This window comes from Arabidopsis lyrata (assembly GCF_000004255.2).
Source record: "Arabidopsis lyrata subsp. lyrata unplaced genomic scaffold ARALYscaffold_5, whole genome shotgun sequence".
NCBI lineage: Eukaryota > Viridiplantae > Streptophyta > Magnoliopsida > Brassicales > Brassicaceae > Arabidopsis > Arabidopsis lyrata.
The window spans coordinates 5,118,761-5,146,486 of NW_003302551.1; the positions used below are offsets into that span (position 1 = coordinate 5,118,761).

General features: G+C 36.2%; 3 protein-coding genes and 1 long non-coding RNA gene across 6 annotated transcripts; 2 read left to right on the forward strand and 2 right to left on the reverse strand.

Moving 5' to 3' along the window:
• Nucleotides 1-688, reverse strand: LOC110228435. The gene is made up of 2 exons (XR_002331983.1): nt 591-688; nt 1-512 (listed from the first exon to the last, which is right to left on the reverse strand). It is a non-coding gene; the product is annotated as an uncharacterized LOC110228435 (long non-coding RNA).
• A 2,006-nt stretch (nt 689-2,694) lies between these two features.
• Nucleotides 2,695-3,571, reverse strand: LOC110228453 (abietadienol/abietadienal oxidase-like). The gene is made up of 3 exons (XM_021026034.1): nt 3,298-3,571; nt 3,128-3,206; nt 2,695-3,014 (listed from the first exon to the last, which is right to left on the reverse strand). The coding sequence occupies exons 1-3, from the start codon at nt 3,502-3,504 to the stop codon at nt 3,001-3,003; spliced, it is 300 nt and encodes a 99-aa protein (XP_020881693.1). The 5' UTR covers nt 3,505-3,571; the 3' UTR covers nt 2,695-3,000.
• Nucleotides 3,572-14,762: 11,191 nt separating this feature from the next.
• On the forward strand, nt 14,763-19,358 carry LOC9313208 (DExH-box ATP-dependent RNA helicase DExH12). Its single transcript, XM_021026578.1, is given in 7 exon segments — nt 14,763-14,837; nt 14,916-15,017; nt 15,118-15,213; nt 15,290-17,279; nt 17,358-18,299; nt 18,302-18,454; nt 18,457-19,358. Coding segments are annotated over 4 exon segments (3,453 nt in total). The 5' UTR covers nt 14,763-14,837; nt 14,916-15,017; nt 15,118-15,213; nt 15,290-15,608; the 3' UTR covers nt 19,144-19,358.
• Nucleotides 19,359-22,972: 3,614 nt separating this feature from the next.
• On the forward strand, nt 22,973-27,687 carry LOC9311545. Of its 3 annotated transcripts, none has more exons than XM_021026571.1 (11): nt 22,987-23,435; nt 23,597-24,075; nt 24,218-24,284; nt 24,709-25,071; nt 25,160-25,290; nt 25,381-25,489; nt 25,569-25,714; nt 25,802-25,875; nt 25,957-26,615; nt 26,694-26,995; nt 27,080-27,687. In XM_021026571.1, exons 1-11 carry the CDS (start codon nt 23,427-23,429, stop codon nt 27,120-27,122), a joined length of 2,382 nt encoding a protein of 793 aa, XP_020882230.1. In that variant the 5' UTR covers nt 22,987-23,426; the 3' UTR covers nt 27,123-27,687. The 3 variants fall into 3 exon arrangements, with proteins under 3 accessions (XP_020882232.1, XP_020882230.1, XP_020882231.1); XM_021026572.1 differs by having other exon boundaries at nt 22,988-23,435; nt 27,089-27,686; XM_021026573.1 differs by lacking the exons at nt 24,709-25,071; nt 25,160-25,290; nt 25,381-25,489; ... (3 more) ...; nt 26,694-26,995; nt 27,080-27,687 and adding an exon at nt 24,523-24,701 and having other exon boundaries at nt 22,973-23,435.
• The last annotated feature ends 39 nt before the right edge of the window (nt 27,688-27,726 follow it).

Here is a 27,726-nt window from a genome sequence, read left to right on the forward strand (position 1 = left end):
AATGTTTAGTAACCCATTTCAAATTTCATTGTTTACAAAAACCACAAACATACCTATCAATCTACCACTAACAAACCTTCACAATCATCCCTAACATAAACAATATCATCATCAAAAGCTTCATCATCCAAATCATCGACTTCTTTGATCAGTCTTGATCCATCTTCTGGGATGTTGGAGCCGAGAAACGATTTGATGCTTTCATCATTTAGCTCACCTAAACGAGGAGAATCCATTGAAGTAGTTCTAAGTATTCTTGGAGACTCCATTGAAGTAGTTCTATGTATTTTGGGAGATTTTGGTGTTGGTGGTAGACGCGGAGACTCTATTGAAATAGTTCTCTATGTTCTTGGTGATGCCATTGGCACATTTGCTGCAGTGGCTGATGCCGACCCAGCTTCAACTTGCTCCATTGATGTCTCGTGCGCTGCTACCAGTTCTCCAAAATCTAACCCGGAGCTCACTAATTCGTCGTATCTTCCTGACTGCACAATCATTCCATCTCGCATAACCTGTAAAACAGATTTACTCATTAGCAAATTCCTATAAAAACTCAACAAGTTTTAGCTTTTTGTTCCAACGAACTGTACCAAGATGCGATCAACGTTGTGAAGGAAGTCCACTTGACTCCTTTCCAGTCTCTTCCGATAGCTCTCTGCTCATCATGTAAGCGTCGTCCAAAAAAACTATCTTGTTAACAATAAAGAGAGAAATCAAACTTATGATATAATGACAACAGAACAAGGAACCAGAGATTCAGACAACAAACAAAGAAACAAACCTTGGAGTTCTCGTTGTTTGTAATTGAATCCCACTTCTCCTGAACCTCTGCTGGAATTTTCAACAGAATCTTGCTTCTTCTCTTCTTCTTCCTCTTCGTCTTCTCAAGACCAGACTCATCTTTCTTCCTCTGTCTCTTCTTCCCTACTTTGTCATTAAAATCAGTCGTAGGTTCCTTAAAATTGCCAAGATCTTCTTCGCCTTCGTCTACAAATTCAGGAACATAAATCTGACTTTTTATCTAATCTCCTCCTTGTGATATCCGTCACAGAGATGACTGGACCCGTAAACCCAAATACACGATTGAAATCTGCCTTGAACAACGGCACGCGTGGTATCTTCCGGCGCCGTTTTGAGGTCTAGATAAGTCTCCCCGACCTTCTCTTCCTCGAATGAGATGATTGGAAGAGTCGCTAGCTGAGATGCAACAGAGAGCGGTTTCGATGCTTTGCCGGAGCCTAATTTTGAAACGGAAATGTAGGTTTTAGGGATTTGGTGAGAGGAAGATAAAAAGAGAGAAGAGGAGAAGAAAGATAGAGAATTTGGGGCTGTTGCAGAGGAATCCATTGTTGGTCGATGAGCTCACCTATCTCAACGAAGAAGAAGAAGACTGAAAGTTTTAACCTATCCCATAAGATGTAAGATCTAAGAACATATCGTACTAAGGAAGAGAAAGCCAAAAGGAAAAGAAGTTTTAACCCAAAAAAAAAGAAAAGAAGGAGAAACGTTTAGCCGTCGGATTAAATTCATCAACGGTGGAGAATAAGCCCAGAGTGCAATCTCGGTAGTTACTCCTTATTGGCTAAGAACATGAACGGCTCAGATCAAATCAGCGATACAGATCAACGGTGTATATTAATCACGTCAACAATAAGAAAGGACGGCTCATATCAAAGTCGGCGCGATCTAACGGTGTAGGATTCGTCCCACCATGTGGGAGGTGAGTTCTCATTGGCTAATAATGAAAAAATCAGAAAATTATCATATAAAACTGTTTATTAATGAAAAAAATATAAATTATTTCTTTAAAAATTCAATATACATATTTCAATTTTTAGAATATTTTTTCTTATAAGTATAAAATTTTAAAATTAAGAACAATTAATATAGGTTAGTATTCCAACTATCTAACTTATATGTTCATATACACTAAGGCATAGTTTAGGGTTTAGGGTTTAAACTTTGGGATTTAGATTTTTTTACTCAAGTATTTATGTTTTATAGTTTATGATTTCGAATTTCAATTTAGGATTTTAACTTTAATTTAGAGTTTAAAGATTTAATTTAATTAGGATTTTAACTTTAATTTAGGGTTTAGGGTTTAGAGATTTAATGTAAGATTTTAACTTTAAAATTTAAAATAATTATTTTAAAATAATTTTATTTTGTTAATTTATAAAAAGTGAATCATGTTTCAAGATTGAACTTTCAACCCTAAACCCTATACCCTAAATGGTTTAGGGTTTAGGGTTTAGGGTATATGGTTCCATCTTTAAACATTTTTCACTATTTTTCAATTAACAAAATAAAACAAAAAAAATCATTAAAAACTTTTCAATTAAAATTTATTTAAATTTTTTTATTTCTTTTACAAGAATTTTTTTCATTAGTATAATTTTATTATTATTATATGATACATTAGTTAATTTTATATTCCATTGTTGATTGTATATATATATATATATATTTTTAGAAGAAAATTTCTGTTCCATGATTTTGTTTGTAGTTTAAAATTATTTGATAGTATATTATTAACAAACTATCAAACGTATACGAATAATTATGAATTAAAATTTATTAACATGAGAAAACAAAGTCTAGAGAAGTGCATACATATATTGTTCGACATAAAAATAAAACAAAGTCTAGAGAAGTGCATACCAAAATAAAACAAAGTTTTCGACACTTTCTCTCTTTTTTTTTTTTTTTTTTTGAACACCAGTCTTCGACACTTAAAACAAATGGTGCGACATAAATTTCAGAGACCTTGTTGTACTTGTGACACGTTGAGTATACATAGTGCAGTTTCAGCATCCTCTAACTTTTCCCTAAAATCTGATTCTTCTGCAGTACACTCAGATGGAAGTTCATCACCAACTTCAGATTCAAAAAAAGCTGTCCTCATCAAGTAATAAGCCTCTTCCTCTGAATTTGGAACATCTGCAGATGTTCTATCCCTCCTGTCCCCATGCTTAAACTAACATGGATTCCTCTTGTACTTCAAATCCATACCTCTAATCACAAGAGGCTCAAATACAGTATCTATCAGCTGATGGCAAAAATTCCAACAATCGACGCATGGACAGAACAGATTCTTATGTCAAAAGTCAAAGACGCTATCACGAACCTTGGTATGAGACATCTTCTTTCGCCTCTCTCATTAGCCAGATTGCAATTCCCCCAAGCCTGAGTGTCTCATCTATTACCTGTTGAGAAATCAAGAAAAGTGTTTAGTGAAGGTTTTTACCATCTGTGATAAGAAGCAGAGAACATTCTTGGGCATCTTGATTTACTTACGCATTGAGTGAAGTCCATTGTCTTGTAATCTTGCCATGTTAGCATTCCACCTGCGAGCCTATCATGTTCTTCCTGCTCATTTGCACGATGTTTTCGCGGTGGTTTCATTTCCGGCAAACAGTAGATTGATGATAAAATCTGCCATGGATTCGTTTGGTAAGCTTTCTTCTTCAAGCAATCTTCCAAGTACACCATTCCCAGCGCCATCAGTATCTGATGCTACTTTGTTCTGCAACCGCTTCTCTATCGTCTTGTTTATCTTGCTTATGATTTCCTTTCGTGCCTGAACAACAAATAAAAATATCCAAGAAGTTGGTTAACCATAAGATGAATCGCAACCTGAAACAGAACAACCAAACAAAGAATAAATAATCATGACATTCTCTCAAGGTTTTGTTCGTATTATTCTTCAATCACTTGCCTTTCTGCAGATATCCTGGAGAAGCACGACTTCACCGTCCTTAAAGTTACTCAATGTCTGAAGCATATGGATTCCTCTTGTACTTCAAATCCATACAGATCCGCAAATCCAACTACACATCAGAAAAAGATACATGAGACATCAATAATCATGAGAGCAGTGGCAGCGACCGGTAAGAACTAGAGACAAGAGCTAGGAAACCAAATTAGCATCTTTATATGAGAGCAAGAAACTTTTCTACACTATCCAAACTCAGGACAAAAATCAATCGATACATGCATTATCTAGTAAAGAATCTAGTAAATAGACTATCTTGTAATGAATCTAAACTCAGACATAAATCAATCGAAAACACAAATTGAAAGTCGAACACCCAAACTCACATAAGAAGAAAGAAACACGATTCAAATCACACAAACAACAATCCAAAACCCAATTACTTCAAAAACAACAAAAACAGATGAAACCCTAACATGATTAAAAACTAAATCATTGAGAATATCGAACACTCATACATATACTAACCAATTTGATTTCGATTGATGTCTGTGACGATTAAGAAACATAAGATCGAGATCTAGAGAGATTTCGACTGAGAGGGATTTAGATCTGAGAGGGATTAGACAAAATTAGGGATCGATAGTGGAAGAGAAACTAATTGGGTTTCATTTGGTGTTCATATTTGGTCTTTCAGGGAGAAAGAACGGATCAGTCTCGAGACAGAGAAGAAAGATGTGAGAAGAGGAAAGAAAGAAGAAAGATGTGAGAAGGATCGATAGCCCTAATTTTTTTTTTTTTAACTTATTGTTTCTTTGTTTTTTTTATTATTTTGTTACTTAGTAAAATTTTTGGAGCCAATAAAATTTTAGTTTCCCGGTTATACCTATAATAATGTTTTAATTTACATCTATGCTATCATAGACCAAATACTAAGCGCCACTCTGAAATATTTTTCGCGCTCAACCTACCATAGCGTTTGCCTTTCTCCAAACGCTATCTAAATTTTTTCAAAACTCTATTATAGCATAAACATTCAAAACGCTATGCTCTTACGCTATTAATACCCACATTTCCTGTAGTGGACGGGGAGCTGGATGTGGGGGGCTTCGCCATGCATGCGGTTATTTCGTTCTCTCCATATGGAGTGGACAGCAACCTGAGGAGTACCTTAGGAGTAGCAGAGTTCGTTTGTCGAGAGTTGTACTTGAAACGAGTGACTTGTGTAACGCCCAGACCGCCGCACCTCTCTAAATGCACCCACGTCCTCTCTCGGCCCATGGGCCAATCCGTGTCCGACCCTACAAATCACATATGATCTTTCCCTATGTTTTGTCCTCACTCACACTGTTCCGACAATCACTTCCCAGAAGGTCACCCATCCTAAAATTGCTCCAGCTCAAGCACCCTTAACTGTGGAGTTCTCTCAGGACAGTTGACCGAAAAGATAAGTGCACTTTGGTGACATAGGTGGCCAAATCAATTCTTTTAAACCCCTCTGCATGCACCACCATATTTCTGAAACCGGGTGTTACAACTTGATCTGGTCCCATTGGGAGGTATACGGTTCCCTATGAGACCCTTTTTCAGTTTGTTCCCAAATCTGATGCGAATAGCTATAGCGGAAAAATGTGGTTTCTAGTCTCCACCGGTTCTTGACAGATGACACAAGCTGAGTTTGCACCCTGATTCCATTTCAACATTCGATCACTCGTAGAGAGTCTATTGTGCATTCCAAGCCAAGTTATGAACGCAAACTTTGGTGTGGCTTGCGAGAACCACACGCCCTTTGCCCATTCACATACCTGGCTCTCCGTTCGAATAAGCTTCCATGTCTCAAAAATAAAAATTTCTCTTAAAACCTGCTCTCCATTTCCATAGATTTACATCATCGACATCAGGCTGTCGTTTCTGGTTTGCTTTTTTTTGTCTCTGCTTCGATTCTGTTTAATATGTCGAGTCGGTGATACCTTCGTCGATGGTTGGTTAGAACTGCTTCAACACTGGCATTTCTTGTAATCCCGAGGTCAATACATCCCCTGTCCCCCAAGCATATCATCCATCTTTCCCATGGGAGCCCATCTATCATACCAAATTGAAGTGTTTCTTCCACTCTTGATTTCCTTCTTGTGGAACTGTTTTGCTATCTCTCGTAATATAAGTAGCTTTCTCCACATCCATGATCCTTGATAAGATGACCCGCGAATGTTCCAAAAAGACTTGTTACGGAGTAGATTTGTGTGAACCCATTGTCCCCACAGAGACGTCTTAGCTGCGAGCAGCCTCCAAATTAGTTTTAGACCGCAAACTGTATTTGTTTCCTTTATTGGCCTGAGACCTAAGTCTGCTTCCCACGCTATCTTTGCACACGAAATGCCGACGACCAGAAGTTCGTGACACTCATAATTCTATTGTGTCTTTTATTACATTATGTTTGTTAATATATATGTTTGTAAATTGGATAGACTACATAAATACAGGTTTATTCTATTATATTAATAAATCGGGTATTACGGGTCGGGTAATAATTTGGGGTAATGGATCGAGTAACAGAACAAGTAGTAAAAAAATCGATACTTAATACTAGATCCTTACCCACGAGCAATAGAATTATATTAATTACTTGACCTTAACGTCATTGATACCTTTATTTTTGAAACAGGTCGAATACGGATATCGAGTATTACTGCCCGGTCCTAAACTACTACACCTACAAATCATCTTACATATCAATATAAATTAACACATTTACTTCGAATATGGTTCACTTAGACCATAGAGAGTTTTTACGTCTGCAGAAGCCAATTCATGTCCATAGAAGCAACATATGTTGAAGAGATTTGCACCAGCGTACCAGCGGCTTAGCCATACCAAGGCGATGCAACATTGCCTGCAAGGACAGAAGCAAGCAACTCACATTCCAAACCAACCAATCCGAGAAGACGACTATGTACTTAAACAAAAGCAACCAACAAACTCACCACAAGTTGACGAACCAGGTAAGTTTTCCAATTTTAAAAATCTCTTAGGACTAACATGTTACATGTGCAAGAAAAAGAGACATATATAAAAGGAAAATTGGAGCAAACTTTTACCTATGAACTGCACGCAACTAGCCAAGGCAAGTGTTCCGTCTCGTTAAATTCTATTGAGCTAACCTGCTATTGAACCCACTAAGAAAGGTTCAGCAAACGCAAAACCAACCCGTGTCGTCATCCGCAAGTAATCTAGAAAAAAGAGGACGTTTCCACTCTTCAACATGATCAGGTTCAAACTAAAACTTGTCAAGGTGATTATAATGCTTCAATGTCTGTTTTAACGCACTTGTCTAGTGCCGAAAGCATTGAGAAAATTTCAGGTACTAAGGTCAAAGGAGATCATTACAGATCAAGGAGAAGCTTCAACAATGGAGAAAGTTTTCTCGGATCAAAGTCAAAACCATACAGAACCAACACCAATGCTAAATGACGTACCCGCTCCCGCCGACGGCCAATTGATGCACTTGCTAACAAATTAACGTGTTGATGTACCATTCGTACCATATCAACTTGAGCCAATTAAGGAAAGTTGTCTTTTCATTCTCTTTGTGATTCCTAGAGCCACATATAAAAGCATAAAGATACTCTAAGCTTTTAGAAGGTGTCACACACAACCCTTGATGCATCTTCCAACACAAGAACCGCAGAGCCATAACTTGCCTTGTATGGAACCGAACCACATTAAATCCCAAATACCCGTATTTTCCTCATTTTGTGCGTGTTCTAAAGACCTTCCAAGACAGCCAGAGACTCTTAAGAAGTCGCACCTACCTTCCAAGTTAAGATACAAGCTAAGGCTCCACTTGCCTTATTTGGCCGATTGCACCATCAAGTCTCAAACGACTTTATTTTATTTAATTCTTGCAATTTGTTTCTTTCTTTTGGCATATAGCCATTGTACTTGACACCTATATAAGCTCAGCCTTGCTTTCATTTGTATTCACCCTTCAATTTGATGAATCACATTCATATAAAAAATAATTTTAAATTATAACATAAAGAATTTCAACCATCCATCATATGTTATGTTTTTAGTTTGATTACTTATATTAATAAACCAAAAATTCGGTAATCCAAATAACTGAAACATAAACCGAAACGAAAACCGGATTGAACACCTATTAAAAAAACTAGAATAGTTTTAAAAGTATACCCTTATTCTATTTAAATTTTATAATAAAATTTCTTTTAAAGATCAAATATCACATTAATATGTTCATAAACATTACTCCCTGTGTTGCAACGCTAGTTCAAACCCAAACTGGATTTTACACAACACACATAATCAAACCGTTAAAACTATTTAAAAAATATAAATGTAGCCCCACTTAACTTTTAGGACCAAATTATGTCTTAAGATTATATATCAAATATATTTGTCATCCATGAACGTGTAGATTCGATCCTAGTGTTGTCTTTATTTGTTCGTAATTTCAAAATCATTTTTTTTTTGGCTAACCAAATCTTATTTCTAGTAAACAAGGTTTAGGGGATACAGAGAGAAAACAGTTTTCGCCAAGGAATTAGCAACATAGTTTGCTGTTCTGGGAATGAACTTACATTTAAAAAGGCTAAAAGAACTTATAATTAGAGAGATATCAGATAAGATGCCATGGATCTCCACAAGAGGAGACTAAAATTATGGTCTTGATAAGGATCTGACAGTCAAATTCCAGAACCCTCTTCCTTGCCGATGAGAAAAGCCAGCTCGCTTTTCTCGTGTCGGCGAGAACCTCGGCAATGTAATCTTCTCCAACGTCACTTAGTCTTTTGACCGTGACCATTGTATCGTCTAATGCTTCGTCTGTGAATTATTGTTCGATAAACCGTGTTATAACTTGCATCAATTTGTTACCTAGCCAGGGCCGGCCCAAAGGATTCGGATGCCTAAAGCCCAAAAATTTTTTGTTACTCATTAACCAACAAAAATACAAAAAAATGTTAAATATTCGTCTTAATGTCACTCGAACTCGTCAACTCCCGCAATAAATGAGACATTAACCACTGTACTACAAGATCTTTTCTAAAATTTTATGCCCTTTAAAAACTAAAATATAATCTGATGCCTAAAGCACCTGCTTGATGGGCTTTAGGTCTGGGCCGGCCCTGTACCTAGCATTGGTCTCTAAACTCTCATGGATCCTTCGTCGAACTTTTTTAGCTATCATTGTGCAACATTTGCTTTAGCATTTATATGCTGTCCCTGCTTTGTTTTAAGTCTTTTTATCCTTGTAACTTTTGCTATTTTGTACTTTGTTTTGTTTGGTTGAATAAAAAAAGTGTTTGACAGAAAAAAAGTGGTTGTTAGTGCTGAAAAATTGTGTTGGTTGGAGTAGAAACCCTTTTGATTAAATGTCATTTATGACGAGGATCATTACTCCTTTTAAAACTATTTTTATGTAGGTTAATGATTTCAAAATACAATCTTATCTGCTTTCTGAAGGTAATTTACATACACATGGTGCGAAAATATGGGTACATTAAGGGTAATTGAGGATAAATAGTGTGTATTCATGATTGAATTATTGATATGGGATGTGAGGTATTGATAGACCAAAAAAATCTTAGGAAGAAATGCTGACATATTCATTGGAAGTTTATCTAAAGTTAGAAGACTATAGGGTCTTTATTGGTTCAATGGTTTATAAATCCATATGAGATTTGGAAATTCTCATTAATTTTTAAATAAGACATGAATTTTAGAATAACATGGTTTATAGATTTGAATCCTTCTAATTTTAACTCCAAATCCATTTTAAAAATTTAATGTGGATTTTGAAATCCAATATAACATCAAACGAATAACCTATGATTTAACTAATATTTAAAAATCATGGTAACAATAACACATGATTTGTTGACAAAAATAAAAATAACACATGACTTCACTTTGGATTTTAAAATCAACTAATACCCATGAACTAATAAAGTCCCTACATATCTTTAAGCTCGAAAGTCACTTTCATAAAAAAAAAATTCTATATCAAATCACACATAAAAGACTACCGTTGATGTAACCTTAAAACTAGTGATCGAAACTAAGATTTGTAGGATTCTTTCTTTTTTTAGAATTTCCTACAATTGATAGAGAAAAAACCATAAATTTTGAGTTGGTAAGAATTTGTTGGGAGAAATCGCTAGGACCTTAAGACTTTTAATTTTTTTTTAAATTATTTCATTTTATATAGGATTAATACGTAGTAAATGTTGACATATGTAACTGAAAAATATTAAGTAATGGAGTTACAATTTTGGTAAAAGATAATAATTGTGTTTAAAAAGTTAGTCACCAATATTTAAAAAATTAAATTTAGAATAAAAAATAAATAAATAAACGAAGAGTACATGTGTCACAAAATAAATTGTCAAATACAATGTTATCTTAAGAGGTATAGCGTTGTCAAATTAGACCATATTGATAATCAACAAGAAAACAAATATTTTCTACTTCATTCACTTAAAAAGGTATTTTTCTCAATAAGTATTAAAATTATATCATTAGATTACATAAACTCCTGAACTCCATATATTGTTTCACGGTTTTCAGGTTATTGTGAAACTATAATGATAAATGGGACTTCATAAATTCATGTGTAGAGAACATATTTGCATTCTTTTTTAACCTTTGTGAAAGTGGGGATGATAATATATAGAATGTTTATGATGATTAAATTTGCATATTCAAATCTTTTGCCAACCTTTTCGGATCTGAGCTAACTTATATTAAAATTATATCATTAGATTACATAAACTCCTGAACTCCATATATTGTTTCTCGGTTTTCAAGTTATTGTGAAACTATAATGATAAATAGGACATCATAAATTCATGTGTAGAGAACATATATATTTGCATTCTTTTTTAACCTTTGTGAAAGTGGGGATGATAATATATAGAATGTTTATGATGATTAAATTTGTATATTCAAATCTTTTGCCAACATTTTCGAATCTGAGCTAACTCCGAGCTTTCTAACTTTTATTTCTCATACCATTTCTTACAATTGTTTCATACTTGAATCCCTGTAAAATTATTGATATTTTTATGTTTTATGTTATGATTTACTTTATGTATACAATTTTGTATATGTTTTATTTACATTTTTCATGTTTTGAAATTTGTCACCTTATCTAAATGAGCAAGATAAACATATACCAAACATAATATTGTTCTTGTTTTGTACAAACAAGAAGATGCTATATTAATTAGATCAACACCATCGGTTCCATAATACTCTCCGTGCAAAATCCTCATTGGATCAAATAAGTGGGATTGGTGATGAAGAATTGTTAGACCCGGGCTTGGTCTACCCAAGACAAATGGAGAAGTGTTTCGTCGACTCCCGGACGATACTTCCATCGCATTTTCCGAAGTCGCAGACTTTCAGAGACTAGATATGAAAATTGATGCATATGTCATCAGGTTCACGGTTCCTGGTTCCCGAGAAGTGTTTATCCAAAGTACACTTATTGTCTTTTGTTTTTTTTTTTGTTTTTTTTTTTAAAATTAACAACTAAGCTTAATTATTTATTTTCTTCTTCTTTCTTTCACAGTTTTGGGACTCATTCAACCGTCATCTAAAAGATGATGGTACGGTCGTTATGGAGTGGCCCGAAGAGATGACTCTTAGCTCTGTCATCTGCTCATTGATCACCATATTCACCAACATGGATCGATCTCGGTTTGATTGATATGTTGATCGGTGAACAGCTTTTTGACTCGGGTTTTGATAATAGGTAAATGTTTGGATATTGAAAACTTTCAAATGGTTTGTTAGACTTTCTCAGATCCAAAAGTTTCAAATAGCAGTCAACTACAAAACCTATCTAAGAAGACAGTATAACATCAATGCCAAATTGATGGGGAAAACAAATAAATTCTTACAGGATTTAGCAAAAGTTCTAGGTTCGTCCTACAAAATTAATTTAGCAAAAAACATGCGGATAATAAGATTCTACTTAAAATGGGAATTATACAAGAGCATGCATCTTCGGTGAGCTTATAAACTTTAGTTCAACCTCGGGATTATTATGCCTTTCAACTTCTTGACAAGGAAAGTTCTGCAAGTAGAGAAATATAGAAGTTTTGCGGAATATATATCATGTAAAGATGATATATTACAAGAACTTTACATGGCCCCTTTCGCCTAGTTGTACACAATGCATAGGTTTTCGACATTGGGCACCAAATATTGCGAGACAAAATGCCAAAAGTAAAGTGAATGATGGTACATTATCCCTAATCAACAACTAAAAAACTAATTACAGTAAAACCTCTATAAATTAATAATGTTGGGACCATAAAATTTTATTAATTTAGAGAGGTATTAATTTATCGATAAATTAATTTATAGAGAAATTTTACTAATTTTATAATTTTTTAAAAAATTTCTATCTAAAAATTATTTTTTTCTTTATAAGCAATATCTTTTTTAAACCAATTGCAAGTAGTGAAGCAATTATTAAGTTTAAAAAACAACACAATATTTTTTTCGAATAATAAAGTCATATTTCATTAATTTTTTTACATATAATATTTTAAATATATATCATAGTAATTCATATATGATATATATAAATTTATATCATATATATTAAGTTAAATATACATATATATATATATATATTGATAAGTTTATACAATTATTAATTTATACTATAGATGGGACCATATGTTTATATGCGATTTTCAAAAAAATTATTATTTTATTAATTTATCGATTTATGTCATAATTTACACTGATCCCAACTCGGGACAGGAAAAATTTATTAATTTAGAGAGGTTATTAATTTATAGAGGTTTTACTGTAGTATACGTGAGAATAACACACCAGAGGTGGAACATGGATTAAGGGAATACACAAACATGAAGCTTTTATTGCCTTAAGTAAGCATAATTAATCATAAATATGGAGACTTCAATTTGAGACATATGCCATGATATCTTGAACCAAAATAGTTGGTTGTTGGTACCTATAAGCACATAGCTGCCTCGAGTGTAATATTTATGCATGCTAGATACAGCCGTAATGACTTTGCCTGGAACATCAAAGACCCATCAGAAGCAAATTGTAAATGATTATTGCAATTAATAAAGTATACATCACCAAAAGCACTTATCCAAAACTCTGTAGTTTGTACTCTGTACCATGTTTTATGACCCAAGAAAAGAAAAAAGAGTAATTATACTGCATACCCTAAGACCACAAAGTATTTAAGTCAAAGGAGCAGTAGCACGTTCGTAAATAATGGGTCTTTTGAAAACATGGAAAAAAAATAATAATATCCCTCGAATCAAACGCATCATTTCTTCTTATTTGCTTTCTTCTTCCTTCTTCTTTCTTTCGCTTTCTCTCTCTTCAATTCTTTATTCATTTTCTTTTTCTTTACTTTATGAAATACTCCATATGACTCTCTCTAATTTTCTTAAAGTTGATTGTATCCTGAATTATGATATTCTGAATTCATTAAATTGATTAGATTTTTCTGATCAAAATGCATACCATGAACCTCATCGAACTCTTGATACCAAGACGTCACGAATGTGTGTCGTTCGTTATTATTGAGCTTATGTTAGAGATGATAACAGATATCAGATATCGTTATATCATGAGATATATTTATAAACCTTGATATATATTTATATAGCACGATATTTTAATATATATCATATTATATATTGAGATATCATGATATATGTTATGATATATATATTGATATATCATGACATATATTGTTATATCATGATATATAGTGAATATCATATTATATCAGGATATATAGTGATATATCAAGATATATAGTGATATATCTATAGTGATGTGTCATATGTAAACAATATCAATAGAATATTACGATGTATGATATATATTTATATATCACGATATTTTAACATATATCATATTATATATTGAGATATCATGATATATATTGATATATTATGAAATATATTGCTATATCATGATATATAGTGAAATATCATATTATATCATGATATATAGTGATATATCAGAAAATATAGTGATATATCTATATGCATATATCATATGTAAACAACATTATTAAATATTACGATGTAAGATATATATTCATGTATCCGATAAAAAACAAGATATCACGATACGTAATTGCATATCAGAATATATTATCGATACATGCATTTAATAAGTGGGAGCCCACAGAATATTGCATGATATCCCTGTCCCCTACGAAATTCTCGGAGGGAAAACTCCCGCATTTATTTCAGGGGTATTTTCGTCTTGTTTTTTTGAAAACAAATATTTTTCTCTCTTGTTTTGCAAACAAAAAAACTTGTTTATGTCACACCTAATTATTTCTCAAGAAAAATGTTTTCTTCTTCGTCGAGCTCTCGAGAATCTCCGAGCATGCAGCTAATTGACTCAAGAAAAAATTACTTTAGGGTACCGTTCGTATTTATTCATTATACTTCTATCATTCTATGAGTCCACTAACGGTCCAGAGTAGTTTGTTTCATATTTTTTTTTTAAGAGTACGAAACGACGCCGTTTGACCTGTCAGTTTCTTACACAGAGCTCGGAGATTCTCGAGAGCTCGACGAAGAAGAAAACTTTTCTTGTTACCTGTGAGGTTGCGACAATGGCTACGCGATCTGGAATTGGGTTATCGACGGTTTTGATTTTAGCTGGAGTAGGTATCTAGAGTTTCTCAATCATTTCATTTTCCCCAATTATGGAGTTTTTGAATATTTTTTTTTTTAAAAACTTTTTTTGCTTATTTTTTGTCTTTGAATCATTTTGGATTACAAGGGAGTAGTAAAGAAAAAGGTTTCTTTTTTTCCTCAAAATTTGAAGGCTGAGATGAAGATTCTGATGCCATGACTACTCAGGTAAATTTTGTGTTATGGATCTTGAACTGAAGTGTGTGTGTGTGTGTGTGTGAATAGTCTGGAATTATTTGAAAAAAGATCAAATTTTTGGAACAATCATATATATACATGTGTGAGAATGGAGCTTCGGCAATTCGATTTCGTAGTCCTGACTTTAAACCGTTTACAGTCCTGACACGGCATTAGGAGCTTTAGGATATGGCTACATGTGGTTCAAGGTATCTTATAGAGTTATAAAGTTAATACTAAAGTGTTATGGGATAGATTCTCGAAAGTAATGATTGTTTCTGTGGTAGGAGATTTCATTCTCTGATGTCATTTGCATAACAAAGCGGAACATGGAAAATGCGGTGTGGAACTTGACAAAGCATTTGGATACTGTTTCAGAAGCTATTTCTGTGAGTGGTTCTTTGATCGGATCAACTGTTTCTACTTGTATCAGGCCTTTAATAGAATCTTAATTGTTTAGTGTTTTTGCTTGTTTTTGTTGTTGGTCAGAATGCTAAGAAGCACCTGTGTCACCGGCTCGGCTTCAGAAGGTGGACGATAAGCTGGACTTGCAGAAAGATCTCTTAAAGACAGTTCATGATAAATGTATGAATATTGTCATAATTTTTCAAGAGTTGTTCCTTTGAGGGTGGTGTTAACAAGTTTCAGATATATGGGACAGGTGGGTTTGGCTCTTGCTAACATTGGAGATGATTTTGACGCATTGCATGTTTGGTAAATAGCATTGAGTACACCAAGCAGGTAAGGTACTTATTTATTTCCGCTATTGTTTAAGAAGTTAGGCCTCCAACTTTTCCCCTTCACCAAAGAGAAAAAGGTAAATATATATTTTTTCCTATGAGAAAAAAAAAAGCTATTTTCCTAATCTAATTCGAGTTTCACTATAAAACCTCTCTGTTCCCATTAGGGTTTCTTTCTCTCCGTTTAAAATTTGTGTATTTCTCTCTGTTTGATTTGATTCTAGGTTTTTGGATTTTTTGATGGCAAACTTGGGAGGCTTCAAGCAGTATGAGGACAAAGCCAATTCTAGTCATCCTCGCGATACACATGATCCTACAGGAGAACCAGAAACTCTGTGGGGAATAATTGATCCGAGGTCTTTTGGTGACCGTGTTGATAAGGGAAAGCCTCAGGAGTTGGAGGATAAACTTAAAATGTATAAGAAGAAGAAGGAGCGTGATGTTGTAGATGATACTGTTAATCTTCGGCAGAGTAAGAGGCGACGTCTTAGGGAAGAGAGTGTGCTCACTGATGATATGGATGCTGCGGTTTATCAGCCCAAGAGTAATGAGACTAGGGCTGCTTATGAGGCTATGCTTTGTCTTATTCAGCATCTGTTGGGTGGGCAACCTTTGAGTATTGTTACTGGTGCTGCAGATGAGATTTTGGCTGTTCTCAAGAGTGAAAAACCTGAGAAAAAGATGGAGATCCACAAGTTGTTGAACTATATTGAAGATCGTGAGTTTGATCAGCTTGTTTCCTTTGGGAAGTTGATCACCGACTTTCAAGAGGCTGGTGATTCTTCTGGTGGTGGTGAGGATGATGAGGATAATTTCGGCGTCGCTGTTGAATTTGAGGACAATGAAGAGGAGAGTGATCAAGAAGACATTGTTCAAGAGGAAGATTGTGAGGAGGATCAAGAGCTTTCCAGAACTGGAGGTATGCAGGTTGGTGCAGGGATTTATGACAAGGATGCAAATGAGGGATCAAATCTTAATGTTCAAGACATTGATGCATACTGGCTCCAGAGAAGGATATCTCAAGCATATCAACATAAGATTGATCCACAACAATGCCAGGTACTCGCTGATGACCTGCTTAGGGATGTTGAGAACAAGCTGCTTCTGCACCTTGAAAAATTTAGCACAACAATGCACTTTGAAAAATTTAGCCTCGTTCATTTTCTGCTGCGGAACCGTCTTAAAGTTGTGTGGTGCACTCGTTTGGCTAGGGCACAAGATCAGGAACAGAGGAACCGAATCGAGGAGGAGATGAGGGCTTTTGGCCCAGAGTTGACATCAATTGTGGAGCAGTTGCAGGCAACTAGAGCTACAGCAAAGGAGAGGGAGGAGAACCTTCAAAAAAGTATCCATGAAGAAGCTCGTCGTCTGAAGGAAGAAGCTGGTGGAGATGTTGCTGACAGAGATTTAGAGAGTGGCTGGGTGAAGGGCCAGCGTCAGTTGCTTGACCTGGAGAGCTTGGCTTTTGACCAAGGCGCTCACCTGATGGCGAATAAGAAGTGTGACCTTCCCCCTGGGTCTTACAGAATTCATGGCAAGGGATATGATGAAGTTCATGTCCCATGGGTTTCTAAAAAGGTGGATAGAAATGAGAAGCTTGTAAAGATTACCGAAATGCCTGATTGGGCCCAACCGGCTTTCAAGGGAATGCAACAGTTGAACAGGGTTCAGAGCAAAGTGTACGAGACTGCACTTTTTAAGACAGAGAACATTCTTCTTTGTGCTCCCACTGGTGCTGGGAAAACCAATGTTGCTATGCTGACCATACTGCAGCAACTTGAATTGAATAGGAACGAAGATGGAACTTATAACCATGGAGATTACAAAATTGTCTATGTTGCACCCATGAAAGCCCTTGTTGCTGAAGTTGTAGGTAATTTGTCTAATTGTCTGAAGGATTATGGAGTTACTGTGAGAGAACTCAGTGGGGATCAGTCCCTAACTGGGAGAGAAATTAAAGAGACTCAGGTAATTGTTACAACACCAGAGAAATGGGATATCATCACTAGGAAGTCTAGAGATCGAACTTATACTCAGTTTGTGAGACTTCTCATAATCGATGGAATTCACCTCCTTCATGATAACCGAGGGCCTGTGCTTGAAAGCATTGTCGCTAGGACTCTTAGGCAAATTGAAACCACGAAAGATAATATTCGTCTGGTGGGTTTATCTGCTACACTGCCAAATTATGAAGACGTGGCCTTATTTTTGCGGGTTGATCTTAAGAAAGGATTGTTTAAATTTGACAGCAGCTACAGACCTGTGTCTCTCTATCAGCAGTATATTGGAATCAGTGTGAAGGAACCGTTGCAGAGGTTCCAATTGATGAATGATCTATGTTATCAGAATGTACTGGCTTGTGCTGGAAAGCACCAGGTCCTTATTTTTGTTCATTCGAGAGAGGAAACAGCAAAAACTGCAATAGCATTATGCGACACTGCAATGGCGAACGATACCCTGAGCAGATTCTTGAAGGAAGATAGTGAAAGTCGTGAAGTTCTTTTGAATCACTTCGACTTTGTTAAGTATTATGACCTGAAAGGAATTCTGCCTTACGGGTTTGCAATTCATCATGCTGGGTTAACAAGAAGTGATCGTGAGATTGTTGAGGGTCTTTTTGCTAAAGGGCATGTGCAAGTCTTGGTTTCCACAACAACTTTCGCTTGGGGTGTGAATCTGCCTGCACATACCGCTATTATAAAAGGAACCAAGGTGTATAATCCTGAAAAAGGGGCGTGGATGGAGTTGAATCCTCTAGATGTTATGCAGATGCTTGGTCGTGCTGGAAGACCTAAGTATGATCAACATGGGGAGGGTATAATTATCACTGGCTATACCGAGCGGCAATATTATCTTTCTTTGATGAATGAGCAACTACCTATTGAAAGCCAGTTTATTTCTAGACTTGCTGATCAGCTTAATGCTGAAATTGTGCTCAATCACTGATCAATCACCAGATGTTCTCTTTTGAAAACCCAAAATGCACAGACCCTCCTGTGAAGGCAAACACGCTTCTTCAAGCGCATTTCTCAAGGCAAAACATCGACGGGAACTTGGCAATGAATCAATGTGATGTCCTTCTATCTGCAAGACTGCAACCAGACTTCTTCACGCGATGGTCGATGTGATATCGAGCAATGGCTGGCTGAATCTTGCTCTGTTAGCTATGGAAGTAAGTCAGATGGTGACTCAAGGCATGTGGGAGCGAGACTCTATGCTTTTGCAGCTCCCTCACTTCACAAAGGTCTTGGCCAAGAGGTGCCAGGAGAATCCGGGTAAAAACATTGAAACCGTAGTCGATCTTGTGGAGATAGAAGACGAAGAACGCCAAGAGCTTCTGAAGATGTCAGACGCTCAGCGTCTAGATATTGCCAGATTCTGCAACCACTTCCCAAACATCGACCTTACTTATGAGGTTATGGGAAGTGAAGAGGTGACCCCAGGGAAAGAGGTTACATTGCAAGTGATGCTTGAGAGAGACATGGAGGGGAAGACAGAAGTGGGACCCGTGGAGTCACTCAGGTATCCCAAGACCAAAGAAGAAGGATGGTGGCTGGTTGTGGGCGACACCAAGACGAACCAGTTACTGGCAATCAAGCGTGTCTCATTGCAACGGAACGTGAAGGTGAAGCTGGCTTTCACAGTACCAAGTGAACTAGGAGAGAAGTCATACACACTATACTTTATGTGTGACTCTTACTTGGGCTGTGACCAAGAGTATTCTTTCTCGGTTGATGTCAAAGGATCTGGCGTTGGAGATCACATGGAAAAATGAATTGCTGATTCTGGAGAGTGGTAACTTGTCTTCCAAATAGTTTGTGAGTTTTGGTGTGAGTATTCGTGTTTTGAGTTTAATTTGACTATCTGTTTCAAATTTGGTTCATGTCTCTTAGCTGTTTTCTTTAATATATTTGGATAAAGTTTGTGAATGTTGGTGTTAGCGTTCGCGTTTATGTGTGTTTGAGTTTTGGCTATCTATATTCTGATTCATATAGCATTGAGACAAAATCTGGAACTAGACTTGGAATCTAGACGCTTTAGGGATTTAAGTGTTGGTTTTAGCTCGGTAAAAAACTAAAAATAGTGAAAAGCTTCATGCTTTTTTGCCATTGATCTAGGCTCGTTCTTAGTAAACTAGACTTCATATCCATTGCAGCCATGTCTTACCTTGACTTGATAGCCTGCTCTTAAGATAAGCATCATAAGGGGTAGACATTTTTAAATCTGGTTTACATTATCTGTTCCAAATTCGGTTCTTGTCCCTTGTTGTTGTGTGTTAGCTGCTTTCTCATCTCAACCAATTTGGAAAAAAAAACGTTTATGAATTTTTGGAATTAAGGTTTGTGTTTTATGTGTTGTGAACATCTCAGTATTGGTCTGATTATGCTGATGGTAACCTGTTTGACATTTATACTAAATCTGCAACTTAAAACTAAAATGTAGACACTTTAGGGGTTGAATTCAAGAACTTGTCGGTTGCAGAGTTGGTCTAAGCTTGGTACAATAGTGAAAAGTTTCATACTTTTTTACCATTGATATAGAAAAACAAAGTATACATATGGTTACTCGTCTTAGTAGATTTTGATTTGGTATTTCTTTCAGCCAATTCTTACATTAACTTGATAGCCTGCAATAAAGTTAAGCACCAGAGGGCTTTCTCTGTTTCTCTGTTTTGTTTGTGGAAATACTTGAATCTGGTCTATGGTTCTAATTGAATAACCAGGGGGTTACATGGGTGATTAATCTAATAGGCAGATATATCTCAAAATAAGCCGCCCTAAGCTCCCTTCATGCATTATTCGCATGATTACTAATACTTACTTTCGACCGCATCTGAGACCTGCTGAATACAAAAGGTCGAGGTTGGCAAGGAACGAGAGGACAGTGGATCGTGCATATGGTGGTGTTCTATCTGGAGTAGCTGTTAGGGAGAGGTAAGTGTATTGTAAAGATCTCTTAAAAAATTGGTTTCTTAGAGATTAGCAACTAATCTTGCACTTCTTTTCTGTGCAGGATTGTCAGGGCCTTCTTGGTGGAAGAGAAAGATTGTTAAGAAGGTTTTGAAGCTTCAAAAGGCAAAGGTTCTGATTCATTTGGCATTGCGACAACCTGTTCTGGTCTTTTACTATCCCTCTGTTTGACCTCTAGGGAATACTACGATTAGCCCAGTGCTAAAACAAAAACCATTTAGTTAACCCATTTTATGTATGTATGACTTGTGCCTGGTTTTGTTTGGACCAAAGGAGCCACTGTCAAAACTAATTTGAGTTTATGAGTTTGAAATCTGAGATTGCTTAAGAGAATTTTGAATGCAGCGGTGTTCATTTTGTAAAAAAATAAAATGGAAAGGGAAAAACTATTATTTACTGATATTGTTCGTAGATTTTTAAGTTTTTCATCTTTGAGTAAGAAGACTGCTTGATTTATGGCATTCTTATTACTGCAGTTTCTAAGGGTGTTTTTGTTTCCTCTTTTGCTTAGTTGAGTAACTGTGATTATGATCACAAAACTATTCTGTATGATGGGATTTTTCCCAAACTTAGTGATTTATCCAAGAGCCCCATTGATAGTCATTTATACTTTCCAAGCACAAACTGTGATGCAGATTTGCTTGCAACAGATCAAGACGTCTACGTTAAATGGTGTATCAGAATTATGTAGAACAAGTTCATATGTTTGACAAGAAAACTCTCTTTTTTCGATATGGTTAAACTCGGGTTAAAATCATTTTTGAGGAACATGGATGGCTCTTGAAATAGATAGTTTAGTTAATGAAGTTTTGTTCTCTGTTGTAATCAATATTTTTGAAAACTTGAAAATAAATGTCTGAAACGGAAACGCTTGAATTTGCGTTTGAAAATCAAAGGATTTATTATTGGGAAAAATGTCGTTTTATCTCCCAACTTTCAAAAAGTGGCCAATCAATACGTCAACTTCATATGTGGCCATTTAAAACATGAAATAAATGTTGACTAACGTTTGAGACATAGAAATTCGTTGACCAGGCCAAAATAGACATGCCGTTATCAGTCGTTAACGGAACCTCTAACGCCCGTTATCACCCATAACGACTCTGTTAATCAACTTTCAAATTGTGGCCATTTTAAACATTAACTTCATATGTGGCCATTCAAAACATGAACTAATCGTTGACTAACATTTGAAACATTAGAATTTGTTGACTAACATTTGAAACATTAGAATTCGTTGACCAGGCCAAAATAGACATCTCGTCATCATTCGTTAACAGAACCTATAACATCCGTTATCACCCGTTAATGACACTGTTAGTATGTCCAAAAAGATTTTTCCCAAATGAAAACACCAAATCCCCAAATCTATTTCTACAACAGCTCAAACAAGATGAATAGTCCTATTATCTCTATCTCTATTTCAGAAAAGCTACATTTAGTCTAGGCTTGGGCATAATACCCGAACCCGAAGAACCGAACCGAACCCGACCCAAAAAATCTGACCCGAACCCGAACCCGAAGTTTTAAAATACTCGAACGGATTCTAAACTAGACAATCCGAAAACCCGAACCCGACCCGAACTCGAACCCGAAGAAGTACCCGAACATACCCAAAATATAAGTACATAGTTATAGTATATTAGTAATATTTATACTTGTAATAACCTAAGTGCCAAAATTATTCGGATGTTAAGATATTTTCGGGTGTTTTAGCTACTTTGGGTTAGATTCGGGTTAAAATACTTGGGTTTTATAGATTTTTTGTGTATTTTTCAATACTTTGCATAGGATCGGATACAAAATTTCTAATATTTGGATACTTTGGGTAAACCCGAATCCGAACCCGAAATACCCGATCCGAACCCGACCCGAACCCGGAGTTTTAAAATACCCGAACGGATCTTAGTTTTCTAAACTCGAAAAACCCAAACCCGAAAATTAAAACCCGACCCGAATATCCGAACGCCCATGCCTATTTTAGTCCTATGATGGGTCTACAAGTTTGCTTCCATGATTCCTTTTTAGATTTAAAACAAATATATAAACGATGTTTGCTTCCAATCACTGGCTCTACGATTGTCTATATATCAAACCATGTCCTTGGATTATGCTTTAAACAAAAAATTTGTCCTCGATTATTTTCAAAACGACGTCGTTTGGATATACTAACAGAGTCGTTAACGGGTGATAACGGATGTTATAGGTTTTTTTAACGAATGATGACGACATGTCTATTTTGGCCTGGTCAACGAATTCTCATGTTTCAAATGTTAGTCAACGATTAGTTCATGTTTTAAATGGCCACATATGAAGTTGATGTTTAAAATGGCCACAATTTGAAAGTTGATTAACAGAGTCATTATGGGTGATAACGGGCGTTAGAAGTTCCGTTAACGACTGATAACGGCATGTCTATTTTGGCATGGTCAACGAATTTCCATGTCTCAAACGTTAGTTAACGTTTATTTCATGTTTAAAATGGCCATATACGAAGTTGACGTATTGATTGGCCACTTTTTTAAAATTGGGAGATAAAACTACATTTTTCCCATTTATTATTATATGCATCTACTTTATTTTCGTAATTAATTGTAATTGTTATTTACGAGGTTATCCTACAATGATGATACTAGACGAAATAGTACGAAATATTAAGCCTTTACTCTGCAGAGGAAAAAGATGAACAAATCTGTATTACCATATTTACCCTTCCTTTCTTAGACAAACAATTCGTCCATTGTGTAAAAACGGAGGATAAGAATGTCATTTAATAGACTGCTCTTGGTACTACTCTACTACTGCTATATCCACGTCACTGCTATAAATGGGAACAACAAACGCAACAATTTTCCCTCTCCGTTTCTCTCTTCCTTTTTCTTCTCTGTCATCAGAATCAGTTCGTCGGAAAAATCAGAATAAATGCTCTCGTTTTCGTTTTCTCCGATCGGAATCTCTTGAACAAATTCACAAGTTTTCTCGTTAGTTTCACTTGATTCTCCACTCCATTTCTCGATTTCTGGAGAAATTTTGTCGTTTTTCGTTCAGAAATCGAAGACGAAAGCAGCGGAAACCTAGGGTTTCGAAGATGGAACTGGTGCGATAATCTCAAACTTCGAACCTTGTTTTAGCTTTAAAGAAGATGATTTTGAAGCATTTTTCTCTAAGATTATTCGTCATAGCGTTAGAAATTTCTAATTTCGTCTTGAGATTTCTCTGAAACGAAAGCTTAATCTTCGATTTTTCTCTCGTTTTCAGGAATCTATGAGTTTCGATTTCACTGAGTTTTGCGACTCCTACTCTCTTTATCCCACCGGAAAAGTATCTCCGGTTGATTCTTACGTCACCGAGCTCGACAACGAAGAGATCAGAGACAACTACGCGTTTTTAGATTCCGTTTTAAAAGACAACAAATCTGAGTTTATTTCTCACGCTAAACGCATCTTAGTCGGAGAAGACGCAGAATCAGAGAGAATCGAAGCTATAAAGCTTCTAAGCGCTTGTTGCAGTTACGATTCTATTAACTGTGCTTCGTCAATCATCAACGGTGACGTTGGATCGGTTCCGTATATCAACGATGTATGTTCCGATACAGGACTCTCGCCGTTGCACACGGCGGCTGAGTATAACGCGCTACGGTGTGTTGAGATGCTTCTGAAACGACGCGCTCGTACTGATATGAGAAGCAAAGATGAACGCGCTTTGATTCCTCTGGAGCTATCTCTCTCCAATGGCAGGTAGAATTTGCATTGACCTTTTGATAAATTTGGGAAATAAAGCTTGGACATGTGTTAACTCTACTATATTTGGAAAAATGTTGAAAACTCTGGCTAATGATACTGTATAGTGACTATTTTTGTTTCTATGTCAATTTTGCAGCATAGATGTGACATGGAATGCAAGTAGTGACTCGATTGGAGACTTGATCGTTTTGCTTGGTGACAAGGTTAAACACTAATTCCTTTTAACACGTCATTTGGTTGCTTGGAGAAACCATGTTTGATTTTGGAACTATTTAGATATCTGTAGAAAGGAATCAAGAGATTTGCAAAGCTTGTCATGTATATTTGAGCCTTTTATGTGTATTTAGGACTTGAAAATAGTGAAACTATGTTGATTAATGGAATGTAAGAGACTTTGCAAAGCTTTGTCATGTAAATTTGAGTCATTTCTTATGTATATAGGACTTGACGGTTGTGAAACTATGTTAATTAATGGAATGTAAGAGATCTTGCAAAGCTTTGTCATGTAAATTTGAGTAATTTCTTATGTATTTAGGACTTGACGGTAGTGAAACTATGTTGAATAATGGAATGTACGAGACTTTGCAAAGATTTGTCATGTAAAGTTGAGTCATTTCTTATGTGTAGGACTTGACGGTTGTGAAACTACTTGCTGAGAAGACAAAGGAAGTGGACGCTGTGGCTTTTGCATATGCCAAGGCTGGTGAGATAGTTTCTTTGACTGCATTGTTGATTGTAGCAAGTGAGAAGATCAGAGAGGCAACTGTAGCATTACGTGATGATGATGATTCTGTGCCAAAGTGTAAAAGGGAAACGATCTATGAGGCTGTTATTCAAGAAGCGTTGCGTAGTAACAGCTCGACGCAAAGTGTATGCAGCGAGAAAAGAATGGTTTTTCTTAGAGAGATTGAGCTTCTTCAGCTCTTTGGTGCTGCAGTTTTTAGTGAATCTGTGGATAAGCAAACTTCACCACTTATCTCCATTGTACAGGTGAGACTTAGTTACTACATTAGCATTATTATGTGAACTACACATGCGGTGATGCGGATTATTGAGGGTTGTAATGTAATTTTTGTAGGCAGGAGATGAAGCTGTTCTTGAGCTGTTTATAAACACCAACTTAGATGTCAACGAAAAAGATGCAGAAGGGAATACTGTTCTTCAATGTAGCCTGAAGGGATCGTCTGTGCCACATAAGCAGCAAACCAGGTATAATTTCTCTCTATTACCTTAATCATATATAATAAGGTCGCATGATGATTACTTCACACCTTGAGAATAATACATTTGCGTATCCAGAATCATGAGCCTACTTATTGCACACGGTGCCCGAGTTAACCAAAGGAACAAGTTGGGTTTATCTGCAGTACACTTTGCTGCTGCAAATGGCAATTTATCTGCACTTGAGGTATAATTCGCTTGTTTTTGTGCTTCTCATCCTAAGCTGAAACAAGATTATGACACTTGGAATGAATTTGAGCCTGCAGATTCTACTAGCGGCCAACCCTGAGTTAGTTAATGTCAAGACAGTAATCAAAGAGACGCCACTATTCTTCGCAGTGAAGAATAACCATCTTGAGTGTGTTGAGCTGCTTCTTCGATGTGGTGCAAGTATAGAGATTCATAATCTACGGTGAGGCAATACGCAATCCACTTGTTTTATCAAACTCATTGACATGTATCCCTCTGTGACTTAATCTGATGTTTCATACATGTGCAGAAAGCAGAGACCAATAGAGTTGACACAATCACAAGATATACGTTTCCTCCTTAACCCAACAAATATCAGTTGCTGTAAGTATTGTTCTTCTATATGGCCAAAAACATGCAAGAATTGTGCTTTTCTTTTTACATAAACAACTGTGAAATTTGCAGTCAGCAAAGAAACAGAACTTGCCCAGCCACAAAGTGCAGCAGTTCCAACAGACGCAGATGATGAGGAAACTCTTGGATTTCTCGGAAATTCCGTTCCACCATGGCTCAAAAGTTTTGTAAACTGGCTTCCTCGGTATCTTCGAGATACATCAGCGAACTGGAGAGGGGCTGGATATCCCCTGTCATCCCTCAAAGCCGATTTCCGTGCTGTTTTTGGAATGGATCTCGATCACGCCTCTCTTGGTTTCCCCAAGCTCATCGACTTCATCAAATATTTTCCAAAACTCTGTCAAATGAAAGTCGTCCCCATAGGTAAAATTGGAGCTGCAACACACTGGGTGATGTTACCCACCAAATCCAAGAGTTCTCAGCTCAAAGGAAGACCTCCTGAGCCACTCATTATTAGTAAGAATGACTCTGTTGCTTCTCCCGACAAACCAAAAGCCTTATCAGTTCCTCCAGGTTTTAAATTCTTACAAGAAGCACATGACTCTAAAACCTTCAAAGCACCACCAGAACCAAAACCTCAACCTCCTCCTCCGTTGACTACAGCATCTTCCAACAACCAACGTCAACTAAAACATCCGGTACTAGAGACACTTACAAGGATCAGAAACAGCACTTCCGTATTCTTTCTCCGTGAGTTCGACTTCTACCAAGTAAGCAATCAAACCCCAGTCCATACTCTTTGATGTTTTTCATATATCTGTATCTCACGTGAAGGACATATTTGACAGAGCTATGAGACATGTTTAAAGGAAGGCATGTGTTTCTGGTGCAACAAGAACATGCTTCTATGGGCAAACTTCCCATGCCGACACAAACTTTGGTGCAGCTCTTGTAAACAACAGGTTACTCAATCTGCTCTAGGAGAGAAGAGCCTTGAGGAGGACCATCATAAGTGTGTGGTCTGTGATGCAAAAGTGGAACGTTTCGTCTTATCTCCACCGTTTGAATCAGATCACCATAGGCTTTCAAGTGATCGCCCTAACAACGCAGAATTAGCCACTTCATTCCTTCAATTCCTCAGCATAAGGAAGTAATAATGTTTCCCACTTTTTCTTCTTAGTCACTAATCACCTCACCTGTTTAACTAAAACTTCTTCTAACGATTTGTTTTAAGTTACTGCAGTTCCATGAACAAGATGATACATCGTGGGATATAGAGAAAGGAACTTACACAACAACTTCGACTTCGTGTGGTGGTAATTGGATTTTAATAAACTTGTAAATACAAACGATGATGGAGATGAAAGCTCTTCTTTAACAACATTTAAAGTACATATGGAACATTTCGCGATCCAAACCGGTCAACATATTATGGAAAATCTTTAATGGAATCCGAGTTTGTGTTTCTTCACAATCTCTTTAAGTCCATACATCAAAAATTGTCTTCTTCTACAATTATTTTTCTGAATAATCGAATTTTATAAATCCTCATGTTACGCTAATCCTAAAAACCTACAAAGATTATAAAACACTATTACCACAAAAAGGTAAGTGTAGAAGATTATAGGCATAACAATCCATAATAAAAGGTCGATAGGAGCTTTGTAACTAAACCCAAGCACTATCATCAGATAATACTTTCTTAACCTTCCATTGAAGTTAATCCATGGGAAGTATTCAATTGCATCCAGAAGCAATCCTATAATCATGTGAAACCAAAAGTAATTAGGTAAATGTTCTTTCTTCACCATCCACATGAACCTTCATCGAGTTTTTGTCTTTACATGCTCTCACAGTATGCATAGACTTTGTTTGTCTCCG

Coding starts and splice junctions, on each gene's coding strand:
- LOC110228453 (XM_021026034.1), bottom strand. CDS start 3,504: ATGGCGCTGGGAATGGTGTACTTGGAAGATTGCTTGAAGAAGAAAGCT. Junction 3,207..3,297: donor CAATGGACTTCACTCAATGC/GTAAGTAAATCA, acceptor ATTTCTCAACAG/GTAATAGATGAGACACTCAG.
- LOC9311545 (XM_021026571.1), top strand. Junction 25,072..25,159: donor CACTTATCTCCATTGTACAG/GTGAGACTTAGT, acceptor TAATTTTTGTAG/GCAGGAGATGAAGCTGTTCT. Junction 25,715..25,801: donor ATAGAGATTCATAATCTACG/GTGAGGCAATAC, acceptor ATACATGTGCAG/AAAGCAGAGACCAATAGAGT.